Source organism: Colletotrichum scovillei (genome assembly GCF_011075155.1).
Source record: "Colletotrichum scovillei strain TJNH1 chromosome Unknown Contig00006, whole genome shotgun sequence".
NCBI classification, from domain to species: domain Eukaryota; kingdom Fungi; phylum Ascomycota; class Sordariomycetes; order Glomerellales; family Glomerellaceae; genus Colletotrichum; species Colletotrichum scovillei.
This window is the reverse complement of record NW_023336264.1, coordinates 4,329,434-4,345,296: the sequence shown is the minus strand read 5'-3', so window position 1 is coordinate 4,345,296 and position 15,863 is coordinate 4,329,434. Positions and strand designations below refer to the sequence as shown.

Below are 15,863 nucleotides of genomic sequence, written 5' to 3'. Positions count from 1 at the left end.
CCGTTCGCTGTGCTTTGCCTGGGAATCTGGGCAAACAACTTTCCGTCCTGGCCCGCCTACATTGACGATATTTTTTTTTCGCCTGGCTGCTCGAGGTGGGCTTGCCAGAAAAAAAAAGTTCGGTGGGTCCGTATCTCGGAGAATCAGATAGCAGTGTGGGGTATGAGTGCACCCAATCATGAGTGAGTTAAGCAGGGGTGGTTTTTCCGGGCGGGCAGCGGTCTAGCTAGGCAGAATCCGCCCAGGACGGCCCATCCGTTCAGGCTGTAGCTTGACTGCGCGTTCCGGGGGGTAGCTCGAAGGCAGGTCGAAGGCTGACGAACAACCGACATTCAACACCAACGAACGCAACATCACCAACGTTTTCCCCCACAACAAACCCAAGCAGACCAAAACCAGAACCACAGTCAGAATGTGAGATACCAGCTTCCCGATTCTCTGCTTGTTGGAGATGCAGTGAGCTAATATGGAGTGCGATTGGCAGGGAGGTACTACTGGGTATCACGGGCAAGGACTTCACCATCATTGCAGCTTCCAAAGCTGCCATGCGCGGTGCAACGGTCCTGAAGACTGCCGACGACAAGACGAGATCCCTGAACAAGCACACACTGATTGCATACTCTGGAGAGTCTGGTGATACCGGTTAGTCTCCTGCATCATAGAGCTCCCAACCCCGCTGGAGATGGAGGGGCGAGCATCGAAACCAACCCCTCTACCCGGTTCAGTCACGATATGCGAGCTTCGATATGCTGACCCGAACTCTACAATGTACAGTGCAATTCGCCGACTACATCCAAGCAAACTCCCAGCTCTACTCGATGCGCAATGAGACAGACCTGTCCCCCTCCGGCCTCGCCAACTTCGTTCGTGGCGAGCTTGCCTCGAGCTTGCGGTCGCGGAAGCCGTACAACGTCAACCTGCTCCTCGGCGGCGTCGACCCTATCACACAGAAGCCCGCGCTGTACTGGCTGGACTACCTTGCGTCATTGGCGCCCCTCCCATACGCCGCCCACGGCTACGCACAGTACGTTGACCAGCACTGGAGCTTTCCCACGAAGCTACTTCAGCCAAGCTCCCGAGCTAGAATCAGGGGGTCGTTTGGGCTAATTTGGTGATGCAAACAGATACTACTGCCTGTCAATTCTCGATAAACACCACCACCCCGATATCACGCTCGGCCAGGGCATCAAGATCCTCAACCTGTGCACGGATGAGCTCAAGAGACGGTTACCCATCGACTTCAAGGGCATGACGGTCAAGGCCGTGACCAAGGACGGAATTGTGGACATAGAGTTCGATGACGACAAGGTGGTGAAGGCTGCTTGAGGCGGCCGAGATGCGGATGCGATGACAGGAAATGAGGGGCCTTTTGGGACTGTGGTGCGAGGGAGCATCAGAGAACAAGAGAGAAAGAGGCCATAACCAGCAAAACTGTACTACTAGACCGGGCTGGTAATTGATACAGGCATCAGTTCTATCACGACAAAACGCCATTTCTGGAGAGACGTTGTCCCGTGCTTCATCTGTGGCTGAACAACTCGAGTATGAGATATGCTGATTCAAGATGGGACTATCGGCACGGGGAAACACAAGACGGCATTGTTTATGAAGAAGCGGGATTATGCCATTCTCTTCCGGCCGACACAGGGCAGTCCCGAATTCGGGCTTGACCGTGCTCGACAGCAGCGTGATGGTTGCTGTATCAGTCTACCGTCGTAGTGGGAGCGACTCAGTCAAGTGTTGGGAAGCAAACAGGAAGCGAGGGAGGGTGGTCAGTTCAAGCGGTGAGGTCACGGTTTTCCTATAGGCACGGTTCCAGAAAGGCGTCCAAGGTCCTGAAACGGGTGCCGGGCCGCTCACTTTTCAGAAGAAAAGCAGCGGTCGGAACCGCTCGAATCATTCGATTCCTTTGCCTTGAGGAACCTGGAAAGTCTGGCGCTTCAGCCGAAAACCAGCTCCAAGTATTTACCTCGTCCAATCTCTCGCGTGTTTGATAAGGATGTCGTCGATTCCTTTTGGACTGAAAGGGAGGGATGTGATGTGATTGACTGGGCGGATGATGTTCCGGCCGGTTGACCGATCCACACGTTCAAACACTGAGACGGTGAGACCTCCCCCCGATGTACCGTTGTAACTTGTATCTTTGAACCCCTCCGGCGTTTGACTCGCACCATTTCCCTTTTGACCCTTCAGACTTTGGATGTTTCCCTGTCTTTTTGGTGGCTGACTAGTCGCGCATCGATTCTTTATTGGTTTACGGGTTGCATATGGCGGGTTCGGCGGTTCCGAGGTTGTTCGACAACGCTTGAAGCATCTTCCCTTTTCCTTTTGCGGTGCTCTATCGGCGTTTTCTGCAGATTCGAATTTTACATTAATATTTCTTGGGCTGTGGTGTCGGGGTTCTCAGGAAACTGATGCACCGCCACTGGAAGAATCAGTGAGAAGCGAAGCCTCTGCGGGTGGCCCCCACGAAATGACGTCTTTCAGTACTGGCGGGCGTTGTCTGAGGCTTCTACCCAAGTTTGTCTTCACCACAAGAACAATGCGTCTGCTCTCCAATGGAAATAAATCCGCTGATGGGGATCGAGGGCCAAACCTATATCCTCAATCTTGCTGCTCCAATGGCACCAGTCTCCGCACACAGATGGATGGTTTTGGGAGCCCGTCGGAAGGCAAGGTCCCAATCGTTCTGTTTGTGGTCATGGTGCAGTGAAATGTCACCAAACAGAACAGGCCTTTTCTCCCACTCCTCTTTGCATCTTGACTTCGTGATCGTAAGAAAGCCTTGGCTGTGATCCTGGTTAGGGACGCCTTGGATTGTATCTTATCGCCACTTGGACTCCAGTCTCCAGCCTTCCATATCCATAACATCGACTTGCGGGGCACCCTGTAACCCCGAGCTTCATGTCTTGTTTCTTCCCGTCTGCGGATACAAATGCTAGTCTGGCCCGGCCACCAATACACCAGCCCCTGGACTGCGTACCTAGCCAAGAAATCACCCCATTCAGGTAGGTACCAACCTTCTGCAATAATCCTCTCTTCGACCTGTTGGCCTTGGAATAATCCAGAGTTGGCCGGCACGGGGGAGCGCTAGATTTAAACTTGCACGCAGTAACAGGATCGGAACACCCAGCCGTGTTGGACTCCAAGGGTCGGGTCCGTTCATGCGCGGGCCGTAGCGATGGATGGACGTGACGTTTGTTCACCTCAGCTGAGGTAAGGCACCCGAGCACGTTGTACCCTTCCCACCGGTACGTACCGGCGTTATTCTTCGTGCCTGGTATCTCCTTCCACCTCCGCGGTGTCCAGTCAAAAGGCTGTCACTGGATTGGTTCCCGTTCCCTCCCTCCTCTTCAGCCCAAGAAGAAGGCGATAAAATAGTGACTCAGAAAAAAAAATTAGTACGAAGGGGATGGAAAACCTGGATGGTTGTTGGTTGGAGAGAGTTTAGCGTGGCCTGTCACCTCACATGTCATCATACTTCTGGCCCCTTCACCCTGTAGAAAGCAAGCACATGCTACACGTCCTCGAGGGTGGCCAATCCGGTGCTTTGCTTATCCACCCCCTGGGCGGGCTGTAGCGGCTGAGAGGGAGCCTGAAGCCTGTCGTGCGCTCTCACTATCTATTTCCCGTAAGGTAGTTAAGGTAAGGTAGGTTCCCATGGTTCCTTACTCCAGAGACTCCTGAGTCCTGACGGGATTCTTGCCTACTTAAAGCCTGAGCGGGCGGCAGGCGTGTGCCCCCGGAACTTACCTCACCTTAGGAACTTGGAAATAAGCACGTAAGGTACCTCAAGAAGGAAGGCAGGCACTGGCTGTGCTCCTGTCCAGGCCAGGCCCAGTCCAGTCGAGGCAAGGGCAGCCCGTAGACTCTCATCACCGCGGAGTGCCAACAAGGGAAGGAACGCCTCCCCAAATTTTTGCGGGAGGGAAGGTATGGTTGGGGTGCGTGGGTGCCATGGCCAGCAGCGCCCAGTGCTGACGGAGCCAGGTTGGCAGGGGTGTGTGGCCTTTCTGGTGGATTCCGACACAATCTCAAACCGAATTTTTTTTTTCTCCCCTACTTCTTGCCTCCTCCTCCGATCTTCAAAATCCCTTTTCCCTCCCACAACCTCCCCCCCTCCTCCCACACAAAACTCTTCCCACCTTACAAAAACAAAAGGGATTATATTCCTTCAACCCCCCATCCCCCTCACCGACACATCACATTTCATCACCTGTTCTCTTGTCTTTCCTTTGACGCATCTTGGGAAAAGCAAGTCTTCAGAACTAATCGTCGTGCGCCTGAGCACTACGCGCCTGCCTAATAGACGAACACCGAGAAGGACAAACTTAGGAAAGTCAACGACCCGACTTTCTGTTTCTTCTTCCTCTTTTTTCCATCCTTCGGTTTGCTTTTTTATCAACCGCGGACCGGCTTCCTTTCACTTCGACTTTTTACTCTTTCGCTGTTTCTTCAGTCGCTTCGAGAGTAATCCGACCACGTCGATCGATTCCAGATACCCTTCCGTCGACACTCGAGCAAACAAAGTCTTCCAACTACAGTCACGATCAAATCATCCATCATGGCTGACCAACTCAACATGTCTGGCCTGAACATTCAGGACCAGCAGAACCAACCCCGCTCGTACATCCCGCCTCACATGCGTAAGATGGGTGGTGCGGCTCCTCCGGCGATGAACGGTGGCGGTGGTGGTATCAACAACAGCGCTTGGGCTGCTGGGTGAGTCCTTCCTTCTCTCTCCTCGCGATAAGGGCATATTTGGTCCGCTCGCCTTGATGGTTGGCGACGGTAGCTAACATTTTACAATAGCAACCAGCAGAACTTCAACGCTGCTCAGCCCGGCGGCGACTGGCCTGCCATGGGCGGCCCTGGCGGTCCCGGCGGTCCCCCTGCTGCTGCCCCTGCTCCTCAGCAAAACTTTCACCCCCGCGGTGGTCGTGGTGGCTGGCAAGGCGAGGGCGGTGGCCGCGGCGGTTACAGCGGTGGCGGCTACGGTGGTCACGCCGGCGGCGGCGGCGGCCAGGCTCGCGGTTCTGGCGATGGTCAGTGGCGCGACGGCAAGCACATTCCCGGCCCCGTCAACCCCCGTGTTGAGCGTGAGCTCTTCGGTACCCCCGACGACCCGTCCAAGCAGCACACCGGTATCAACTTCGAGAAGTACGACGACATCCCCGTCGAGGCCTCTGGACATGACGTTCCCGAGCCCGTCCTGACCTTCTCGAACCCTCCCCTCGACAACCACCTCATCAGCAACATCGAGATGGCCCGCTACAAGGTCCCCACCCCCGTTCAGAAGTACTCGATCCCCATCGTCATGGGTGGTCGCGATCTCATGGCTTGTGCCCAGACTGGTTCCGGAAAGACTGGTGGTTTCCTCTTCCCCATTCTGTCCCAGGCATTCATCAACGGTCCTTCTGCCGTTCCTCCCAACGCTGCGGGTGGCTTCGGTCGCCAGCGCAAGGCTTACCCCACCTCCCTGATTCTGGCTCCCACCCGTGAGCTGGTCTCCCAGATCTACGAAGAGTCTCGCAAGTTTGCGTACCGTTCCTGGGTCCGCCCCTGCGTCGTCTACGGTGGTGCCGACATTGGTTCCCAGCTTCGCCAGATCGAGCGCGGCTGCGACTTGCTCGTTGCTACTCCGGGACGTCTTGTCGATCTCATAGAGCGTGGTCGCATCTCCCTGCAGAACATTAAGTACCTCGTGCTCGACGAGGCTGACCGCATGCTTGACATGGGTTTCGAGCCCCAGATTCGCCGCATTGTCGAGGGCGAGGACATGCCCAACGTCCAGAACCGCCAGACTCTCATGTTCTCGGCCACTTTCCCCCGCGACATCCAGATGCTCGCCCGCGACTTCTTGAAGGACTACGTCTTCTTGTCCGTCGGTCGTGTCGGTTCCACCTCTGAGAACATTACTCAGAAGGTCGAGTACGTCGAGGATGTTGACAAGCGCTCTGTGCTCTTGGACATTCTCCACACCCACGGTGCTGGTCTCACTCTCATCTTCGTCGAGACCAAGCGTATGGCCGACTCTCTTTCAGACTTCCTGATCAACCAGAGCTTCCCCGCCACCTCCATTCACGGTGACCGCACCCAGCGTGAGCGTGAGCGCGCTCTCGAGTTCTTCCGCAACGGTCGTTGCCCCATTCTGGTCGCTACTGCTGTCGCTGCTCGTGGTCTCGATATCCCCAACGTCACCCACGTTGTCAACTACGACTTGCCCACCGACATTGACGACTACGTTCACCGTATCGGTCGTACTGGTCGTGCCGGAAACACTGGTCACTCCACTGCCTTCTTCAACCGTGGCAACCGTGGTGTCGTCCGCGAGCTTCTCGAGCTTCTTAAGGAGGCTAACCAGGAGGTTCCCAGCTTCCTCGAGACCATTGCTCGTGAGTCTTCCTACGGTGGTGGCCGTGGCGGTCGTCCTCGCGGCGGTGGCCGTGGACAGGGTGCCAACCGCGATTTCCGCAAGTACGGCGGTGGCGGTGCCGGCGGCGGCGGCTTCGGCGGTGCTCCTGGCGGTGGCTTCAGCGGCGGTGGTGGTGGTGCCTACGGAGGTGGTGGCGGCGGCTTCGGCGGCCCCCCTGGTGGCGGCTACGGCGGCGGTGCTGGCGGTGGCGGCGGTTACGGTGGTGGTGGTGGTGGCTACGGCGGTGGTGGCTACGGCAACCCCGGTGGCCCTGGCGGAAACTCGTCTTGGTGGTAAACATCTTCCCATCACGACATCTGGCGACTGCGAAACAGACGGGAGTCTAGCGGTACGCAGCCAGGCAGCTTTTGCAACTAGCTGCGAGTTTTCGAGTTTCTTTTTTCCTTTGGGTTTGCGCGCATGGGTCAACATGGTACGCATTCATCGTCACGCTTTTTTCTGCATTTCGACTTCTTTTTTTCGACACGGCGACATGACCCCGAGAGCCAACGGTTGTGCCTCTCAAACTCCAACGAGAAGCATCATCGGGTGTTCGGACAGGCATCGGCATCGATAGAGAGCATTTCTTTGATTTTGCTGGACCGAAACTCCATGATACCCTTAGATCGACATTGGGAAAAGCTTTGAGAATCGGCAGAGCTGCATGACAACACATGCGATGTGCTGCAGCGTGGCCGGATCTACGGATACACGACACGGATCCTGGATCTGCCTACGCATTACGACGATCATGTTTCTGCTTTTCTACCAGCGTTTTCCCCCGAAGGGCATATTCGACGCTTTTCGATGATAGAAGGGTCATGCATCTCGCCGTGCATACAATAGACAAAAGTGGATTTTCTCGGTCGTCTGGTCATCATCGACGCTGCAGGTCTGCCCCCGGGGCAAACAGGGCAGGGCAGCGATATTGAGGACAAGGCGGCGGAAATAGACTGGACTGGTAATGGAAGGTTCGGATGGACGGTCGACAGAACGGATAATCACAAGACGTTTTGAGAGCGGGAACCAGTGGCCCTCCCAGGCACAGATTAGGGATTCACAGGGAGGGGATACAAAAGTTCTTGCTCTTAATCGATAATGGCCACAACATGGACATGGTCTTCAAGCTCCTGCAATGGAAAAGGAATTGCGGGGGGCTGGAGGCATCAGAGACTTCGGTCTTGGGTTTGGGGCGAGGCGGCCGTGCAAGGCCATCCCCTGGTAGACAGCCAGTCTGGACTGAGAAGTCCCAATAAAAACAGATTCTGATAAAAACATGTGGAAACGGCGCATGCTTGAAGTGATTCTTGGTGCTTGTAGTCAAGGATGGTGGGAGCCCCCTTACTGATGATCTACCGTGAAGCCAAACAACTCGCAGCATACCATCCTCGCGAGAGCACAGTTGCTTTTGCCTCAGATTTGCCAATACCAAAGACTCTAATCGATTGTCTAGCTAACTGCATTCTCTCCCAGACTGTGTCACGTCCAGTTCGCCGGGTCAGCGAGACCATCACAATGATGAGGCTCAAAGTATGATATCCACTGCAAACGGTAGAATGAGGTCTCAAAAGAGGGAGCTTGACACAGGTTCATACCCTTACAGCATCAACTACGGCAGAATTTCTCTATGAAAATATTATTCGCTGTTTGTCGATCAACATCCAGCTATTTAGAGTGTCATGTGAGTTGTGGCCTGTGACGAACAGTTAGTGGAGTTGTATCCGGAGAAACCTGGCCTCGACGTCAGGCTGTGGCCCCAAAGGTAGGTACGTACAGACCACAGGCAGGGGCCGCGGGCGTGCCTGGAATTTTAGTGGTTGGGGTCAGCCTGACGCGCTCCCCCAAATCGTGAGCTCTGAAGTGGGCTCCGTGCCTCGCTTTCCAGTGATAGTTGGCGGGATCTCAGCATCAGCAGCTGGTCTGGGCGGTGGACAAAGTCCAATCCAATTCAGCCCGTTACATGGTACTTACGCCCATCCATCAATCAATTCCTCCCACTTCACCTAATTTTACAACCCATCACTTTTCCAACTACCACCCATCCCTTAATCCAGACAGCTACCAGTTAGACAATCGCGATAGTCGCGGCGGCCGCACCCTGTTCCGCATTCGTGTTACGAGCTCGACGACACTGCATCCATGATCGCAAGCCATCCGAGTCTTCCTTAAATCAATCGATAGTGCCGATTGACCAACGTTGCGCCTTCCTTCCACGTCGCCCGCTTCTCCCGATTCTACTGCGGGCGGCACAATGTCAGACGCAGAGGCACCTACGTCTCCGGCGCGCGGCGATGAGGGCAAATCTTTCCTCTCGCAAGCGATGACCGAAGATGACGATACCCGCATGATGGACGGAACCCCCGAGCCGGGCGAGAAGACCACGGGCCGTGGCAAGGGCAAGAACGCAGCAAAGGAATCGGCCGGAGCGATCACGGGAAAGATTCGGCACCTGAAGAAAGAAGATGGCGAGCCGCTATGGCGCAAAGACATTCAATACGATTTTCTGAAAGCCATCTTCGATGACGAGACAACAGTCTTCACCAACTCGTACGAGCCCGAGAAGCCTCGCCAGAACTTTGCCGATCTCTACATCGACACAATGTCTCGTAGCAGCAAAACCAGCAAGGTCCTTCGCGACAAACTCCTTACCGATCGAGCTGCAGCGAAAGGCATGGCCATGGTCTGTCTGCTGGTCAACATTGGCAGAATGAACACGACGCTCAATTGTCAGTCCATCTTCACTATCGGCGTCTCTAGATATATGCTAACATGCATGCAGTCTTCCCCGAGATGCGAGCCCAGCTGCGAACCTACCATGCCATTCCCTCTCTCCAGGCGCACCAAGACGCGCATGCATACAAGCAACTCCAGGATGCTCCGAGATTGAAATCTATCCTAAAGGGTGGTGCTGAGGACCGCGAAGAGCCTTCGAGCCTTAATAAGATCAAGGCTCAGGAAGTTCCCCGGACAAACCCTGTCAACCTCTTGTTCGTCATCTGCCAGTCGGCTTCCAAGATCGCCGAGTTGCACTTCCCGCCCGGACGAGAATTCCACGATCTAGTCATGAAGACCAATTTCTCCAGCAAGTCACGCGCCAGGGCATTCCTCTGGATCATGTGGTTTTACCTAGAGTCTGACTTTACGGAGGAGGGCTGCGACGAGAACCCATTTGGCCCCGGTGTGGACTATGGTGTCGATGTGGCCAACCAGGGCGTACCCGAATTAGAAGATATGACCCCTGAAGAAGAGGCTCTCGAGAACGTTGACGAAGAGGTGGAAATCAAGTTTGGCGAGGAGAAGCAGAAGATGCGTGCAAAGATTCTGGAAGCGGACCAGGCCTACCTCGCCGACAGCCAGACGAAGCGAGGTTCAAGGACTTCTCGTGTAATGGCTGAGGATGGGCCTGCCATCTTGCCCCGTATCCGCCCTTCGAAACACGAGTCTGATATGGATAGCACCCGTTCGACACCACCGCCGAAAGCACTAGGACGAGGTCTTGGGGGTTCGGTCCGACGTGGCGGAGCACCTCTAAAGTACCAAATCTTCGAAGCCTCATCGCCAGCCGGTCCAGCCCACGGTTCAGCGGAGGGTATTGTTGCAAGAAAGCCCCGACCGCCCACGGCGCATCAAATTGCGGTGGAGAGGAACCGGAATCAGAGAGTCGAATATATACTCGACCGTGGCATAAGGAGACAACACCACAAGGCCAGGAAGTTTAGACGACAGGATGGCGCGGTATACCGAGCCTACAAGCGTATCCAGCAAATGCCGAATCCGTTTGACGACAGCGAGGGCGAAGATGGCCCACAGCGACAGTTGGCTTCTTCCGGCGATAAGACCGTCGGCGCCTTCCGTCAAAAGGGTTTTGGTGGGCTCGTGCTCTTAACTACAGAGAACGACGACTTTGGCGAAGAGGCAAGCGCCTATGCTGCAGCGTTTAGACGCACATCACGACGGCTGGCTCGTTGGTCTGCTCACCAAGGGGAACCCCTTGGCGTTATTCCTCCTAGGAAGCGGAAGAAGGCCGATGGCGAGACGAACGGCCACGGTGAAGCTGGCGACATGACCATGGATCTAGACACACAGAGGGCTTCGGAAGCTGCAGATGGATCACAATCCCGGATGAATGGCGATGTTGACGGTGACGAGACTCTCGGCGACATCACGATGGGAGACATGACCATGGACGATGTCGACGATGCGGACAAGACTGCTGCGCCCGACGACGACGAAGAGCTTGACGATATGGATAGGTCCCTTCTCGGCCTTGCGGCTGATGATGCAGAGGACTCCGCCTCCGACGACGAGTAGAAACCGTCCCGAAAGACGGCCCCGTCACCCCGCTGGAATGGCCAGCGCCGTAGTGGACGCCGGCCCACAGGTGCATGAACCTCTGTAGCCGCCGTCGTCGTCGGGCGATGGCCGCAAGACGGGGGGCTGTATTGATCTTCTTTCATTTTTAGTTGGTCGTTTCTTAGACTTGTGGGCGTAGGAGTTGTATACTAGCTGGAACGATGGAACAAATACACCAAAAATTGGGCGCGATGGCAATGGGAAGGAGGGGCGGTGGAAAACATTTCAAGACGCTCGAGTAGGAGGCTTCTTATAGGGCGCGTCTTGGGTGGTTTCCCTGTGGCTTTTTTGTACGGGCTTTCTTTATTTTGTCTTGCTAGTCTCCTTTTTCCCTCAGCTTCATTCCCGTCGTGCCGCAATATGGCGCGCAAGTAAGTTACAAATAGACGTCATAAATTATTCTTGATGACTCCATGCTGCCTGTGTGCTGTAGTTGGGATGGCATTTTTGAAGGCGAGAAGTCGAGGTAAACGCCGTTTAGTATATGTGTCAGCGGGGTAGTAATTGACTAGCCTTGAACATATTTCCAAGAGGAACACGTGAAGTTGTTCGACGAGTTTAGGGACTCCGACTTGTTCGAGTTTCGAAGGCGTGCTTTGGGGTTGACGACACCACTGTGACGGAGGGGAGTGTAGCAGCAGACTGCGGTTAGATGTCATATTACTTACGCGTCCAAACAGGATACTCTTTGGCGACTTTTTTCACGTCGGGTCATAAAGTACACTCGCGCGGAATCAAGATGTATCTACCAAGCCATAGAGACCCTTTTTCACATCTTTACAGTCCGCACCTCGTTCCTAGATGTTTGTTTCACCGAAGGGAGGGTGATGGTCTCTGATTTATCAAATCGAAGGCCACGGACGTTTTGAAACCAGGGGACCTTTCCAGATAATAAATGTAGACAAATGGATACGTCCTCGTAAAAGAGCCATGATTAGGTATTGCTTGACTTTCATTGTCCGGGGAAGGAACTTGATGTCGCAACTCTGCAGCGTGCTTGCGTGATTACTTCCCCAGACGAGAGGCTCAAAATTAAGATTCTCATCCCCGCCGAAAAGCAACTACATTCGATACTCTTCTTATAAATACCGCCGGTTATGAGGTGTACTACTGCAGAAGAGAGGATTCATTGTTGGGTTCCTTGACTGAATTGATAGCAAGGGGGAAATAGTTATACCCTTCTGTATACCCAATTCAAATTGTACATGGCAACGCGTGCTCTTCTGGACAGAGAAAAGGTATTGATGACTCTGATGGCCTTCGAGGGTGCATATGGCGCAGCGGTAGAGAGGAAAATATCAACTAATTCTACCAGGCACTTCGTCTTATTTCATTCCGGTATTGCATTTCAGTTGATGATTAATTGCGTCAAGTCGTCTCATCACATCTCGTTGCCCCAGGTGTATCGCTCTACGCCTGACTGGAGAACTCAACGGCTATCTTGGACTAATACCTCTAGACCCTCCTTCCTGAGCCCGATGTCCCATACTGCAGACGACCTCTAGTCCTGCTTCGGTTTGTGGAGCAGACCTACGCGAGCACCTGAATTCGCTCTCAGCAGTCGACCGAGCACTAGGCCTCATTCTGTGAGGCCGTTGGCAGTCTACAGAGACAAGGCAGCTCTCCAATCTTGCAGCGTAGAGTGCAAGTAGGAGTCTGGTAGGTAGATATGCCTGCCACACCGCAACTCCTGGTCCCACCACCGATCCAACGATTGACAGAGCCACTGGGTGCGCCGGAAGAGAAGGAGACTAAGCATGAGACCTTTGACCCAGATCGACCGATGGATCAATATGTCCGAATGGCTGGTTACCTGCCGGTAGGTAGTCCTTGAGCTACGTGGACAATACGCTTGTGCCGGGTTGACTGCCTAGCAGCCGCACCTGAACGGGTGGGTGGGTGGTTGAGGCGGATGTTCATGTATCTGCTAACCTACCTGCGCGCGCTTGCTTATAAATACAACTGGGTTCACGCGAGGTGCAACTCTGCAACCATCAACGCGCGCGGGATCGTTACGAGAGAAAACTCCGCGACTATGTGTCAGATCGGGGCAAAGCAGCTGCGGAGTCACAGCTTGAGAAGTAAGAAAGACATTCATTACGCCGCGCAGTCGATGCAAGCTAAGCACCTCGGCCGAATGGGTTCAAGATCAAGACTTTGGTGGCTTTGCCAAAGCCAGGAGTACTGATATGACAATGTCACTTTCCAGAACTCATCTCGATTCATTGAGGTTTTCGTGCCTGTATGCAGTCGTGTGACATGGCCACGCTGCAAAAGGCCTGCATTCGTCCAAAGACCACGGGTAGATAGGAACGCACTTCAGGACCGAGAACGAGTGGTCTGTCCACCTGGCAGTCTTGAGCATCTTTTTACTTGTTTAGGCTGGTCAGTCTTGGAAGTTCGGTTGGCTGGCAGCGGGGCCGGCTCCGAGGGGGTGGAGCCGATGGTGACGGACAGCCGAATCCTCCCCGCCGCCCTCGGATATCCTTTTGCAAACTGCCCAAACTCTCTCTCATCTGCGATTCCGTGAGATTTACATTGCAAGAGATAAGTTGGTCCTGAAACGTCCAGGCTTGAGGTTTGTGTCAAGATAAGTTCACATGGCCTCGTTGTCTCATCAATATTCCAGAAATGTATGACGGTACGGAGTAGAGTGGTAAGGTATCGGAGTTGCTGAAGTCCATACGCAAGTACGTATTACGCGTATTCAGAGCAGGCGGGTGCTGCTTGCCAGGCTGTTGAGAAGCTAGGAAGCCTAAAAAGGACGAGAGTGGCATGGGCCGTTCTGGGGCTTAAGTCCTTGCCGACTAAGTCCGCCTGTACCCAGTTCTCTCGGGACCGGTTCGGCCAACGATCTAGTACCTGCCTAGCTGTTGTGCCAAGATGACGGGGAGAACTGAGTCGTCTATCCGAACGGGTACACACTGAGATGGTGTGGAGTCACGTCCTCTGCTGCTCTTCGTTTTTCTCGTCCAGGTAACGGAAAGTTTTGGACGGACGAGGGGTTAAGGTTCATCGATTGTTGCCAAGAGTAGCTTATTCGCAGGTCTATGATCCATCATGAGAAGGAACACAAGAGAAACCTTACCTCAACTATGATGTGACGACTTCGGATGGCTGTCGAGACTGGATAGTCTTACGCGGCTTGGCAAGACTCGTCTCAATTCTTGGTTGGCGCAGACCACGCGGCCAGTGAAGAGACTGGCTTCGGATGCATCCTGTGCAATTTTTTTTCTTCCTCTCTTGAGTCCCCCGGCGACTACAGGGTCGTTTGATGAATCATGGACCCATCCACTGCAGCGGATGTGTGTGTGCCAACGATCTTTCCACGAGGGTGGTTGGCTCCAGGGATGGGCGCTGGGTGCAGGCGGCCGGCAAGCGTCCACCCTGGTGCTGGTCTTTTTGAGGCCAGCTTGGACCGCTATCAACACCAGGCTTCTTGAAGGGTTCGTCTTTGGTGCCCGGGATACCTGGCATCAGCGGGTCCAACTGCGACGAATTCTCTCTTCGCAGCTATCATTCGAGAAGACAACAAACGTCTTGTGTGGAGAAGACCACAAATTCTCTGGATCATTTTGCAAGTCTATCTGCACTTTCGATTTTCTTGAGTCGTGAGTCGGATGCTCACTGTTGGGACGGAGTTCGCCACTCTTCAAAGACAATACTCAGATGGTGCAGAGTTGAGCGTTCGTCTGATAGACGAGCCCAAAGGTGCTGATTCTCTGCCGGTCTCCGAACAATACGAGGATTTCCGCAATAGGAAGCATGTCGAATATGACAAACCACGCTGAGAAACCAATCGCAGAATGATAAAAGCTGGTTGAACATTGGTCGAAACAGTAGACGGTTTCGAGGCGTAGCTTCGGAATACCACGCGGCTTTGTCAGCTACCTCGCCGGGTTTGGTTTCGACTTGCCGATGTTACGGCAGCGGACAGGACAGATCGAAACGCACACGCGGCGTCTTGAAAGGCTGGAATATGTGAATTAGAGGGCCTAGAATTATGTACCGTTGTGAGGCAGTCTTCAGAGATTCTGGGCGAAGAGAGATTGTGGGTGCATATTCGTAAACGTAAACGTAAAGAAGCAGTGGTTGGCAGAGCTTTTGTTGGTTAAGCTTAAGACTGAGTTGTCAGCACCGAACAGCACCTTGGAGCTAAGGTAGCTCGGGTAGCTCAACTTTCTTGTCTGTTGTCTTGCCGAGCCGTTGCCAGTCCGGCCCTGCCCACTTGCCCAAGAGACAACTGCATCGGCTAAAAAATGGCCGCTTAGAAACCAAAGGTGCCATGCTTGTCTGCATCGAATGAAGATGGGAGTGAAGTCACTCGCGCAGTTGCGCTTGCCGGGACTGGCCACCTTCTTGCCTTGTGCTAGTCATATCGTAGCATCCCTGTCTCCTCCTGCCCCATCCTGTCCCGTTTTGTGCTGTGTGCCGTTGCACTTTCTTTCCCACCGGAACCAAGTCCACCTGGCACGCCGCACCCCAACTTCCCCTTGGGCCTTTGGTGTTTGCCCTCATGTACTGTGTATATCGAGCAGTCGTAATTGAGGTGGGCTTCTGCTAGGTACGCCAGTACTCCCTACATGTTGCAGGGACGAATGTCCTTTGTCCTGGGTGGTACAGAGTACCCATGGTCACAATGGCCCAGCACATCCACCTCCACTATCCGGTTGTTAGAAATCCCCTTCGGGGAGTATAGCAACTTAGAAAATCCCGTCTCCCTGGCCCGGACAATCTAATCCATCTGTGTGTGCTCTGCTGCAGGCTGTCCCGTTTTGTCCACAGCAATCTGTCGGTAGTACTTTATCATTACACGCACTTTTTCGCTCTTTTGGAGGGGACGCGTTGGTGACCATCTCTGATCCATTCTTCCTTTTGCATTCCCCGGTCTCTTTCCCTCTGTTCTCTTCTCCCCTCGCGGAACCAGACGAAGCGCCTTGTGCCAAACCCTTCGGACTTCGTCACCACTTTGAACGGATTTCGACAGCTTTCCTTGACTGTTTGTAAGCGGGTCTAGGGTACGCACATCTAGTCACCCCGTACTAAGCTAGCTTGTACCCAAGTGACGGACATAAACATCTATCCCCGTCAACGC

At 54.1% G+C, this 15,863-nt stretch overlaps 3 protein-coding genes across 3 annotated transcripts; all 3 read left to right on the top strand.

Annotated features, from left to right (window-relative positions):
* Positions 1–178: 178 nt before the first annotated feature.
* Positions 179–1,660, top strand: HER10_EVM0005021 (proteasome A-type and B-type; the record flags this gene model as incomplete). The annotated part of the gene is made up of 5 exons (XM_035474647.1): positions 179–182; positions 303–414; positions 485–642; positions 775–1,024; positions 1,125–1,660. 5 exons carry the CDS (start codon positions 179–181, stop codon positions 1,324–1,326), a joined length of 726 nt encoding a protein of 241 aa, XP_035332569.1. The 3' UTR covers positions 1,327–1,660.
* A 2,041-nt stretch (positions 1,661–3,701) lies between these two features.
* On the top strand, positions 3,702–7,685 carry HER10_EVM0012067 (DEAD/DEAH box helicase). Its single transcript, XM_035481470.1, has 2 exons — positions 3,702–4,722; positions 4,813–7,685. Exons 1-2 carry the CDS (start codon positions 4,565–4,567, stop codon positions 6,710–6,712), a joined length of 2,058 nt encoding a protein of 685 aa, XP_035333458.1. The 5' UTR covers positions 3,702–4,564; the 3' UTR covers positions 6,713–7,685.
* A 602-nt stretch (positions 7,686–8,287) lies between these two features.
* On the top strand, positions 8,288–11,157 carry HER10_EVM0011034 (INO80 chromatin remodeling complex Ies1). The gene is made up of 2 exons (XM_035480476.1): positions 8,288–9,141; positions 9,195–11,157. Exons 1-2 carry the CDS (start codon positions 8,667–8,669, stop codon positions 10,724–10,726), a joined length of 2,007 nt encoding a protein of 668 aa, XP_035333329.1. The 5' UTR covers positions 8,288–8,666; the 3' UTR covers positions 10,727–11,157.
* The last annotated feature ends 4,706 nt before the right edge of the window (positions 11,158–15,863 follow it).

Coding starts and splice junctions, on each gene's coding strand:
- HER10_EVM0012067 (XM_035481470.1), top strand. CDS start 4,565: ATGGCTGACCAACTCAACATGTCTGGCCTGAACATTCAGGACCAGCAG. Junction 4,723..4,812: donor AACAGCGCTTGGGCTGCTGG/GTGAGTCCTTCC, acceptor ATTTTACAATAG/CAACCAGCAGAACTTCAACG.
- HER10_EVM0011034 (XM_035480476.1), top strand. CDS start 8,667: ATGTCAGACGCAGAGGCACCTACGTCTCCGGCGCGCGGCGATGAGGGC. Junction 9,142..9,194: donor AATGAACACGACGCTCAATT/GTCAGTCCATCT, acceptor ACATGCATGCAG/TCTTCCCCGAGATGCGAGCC.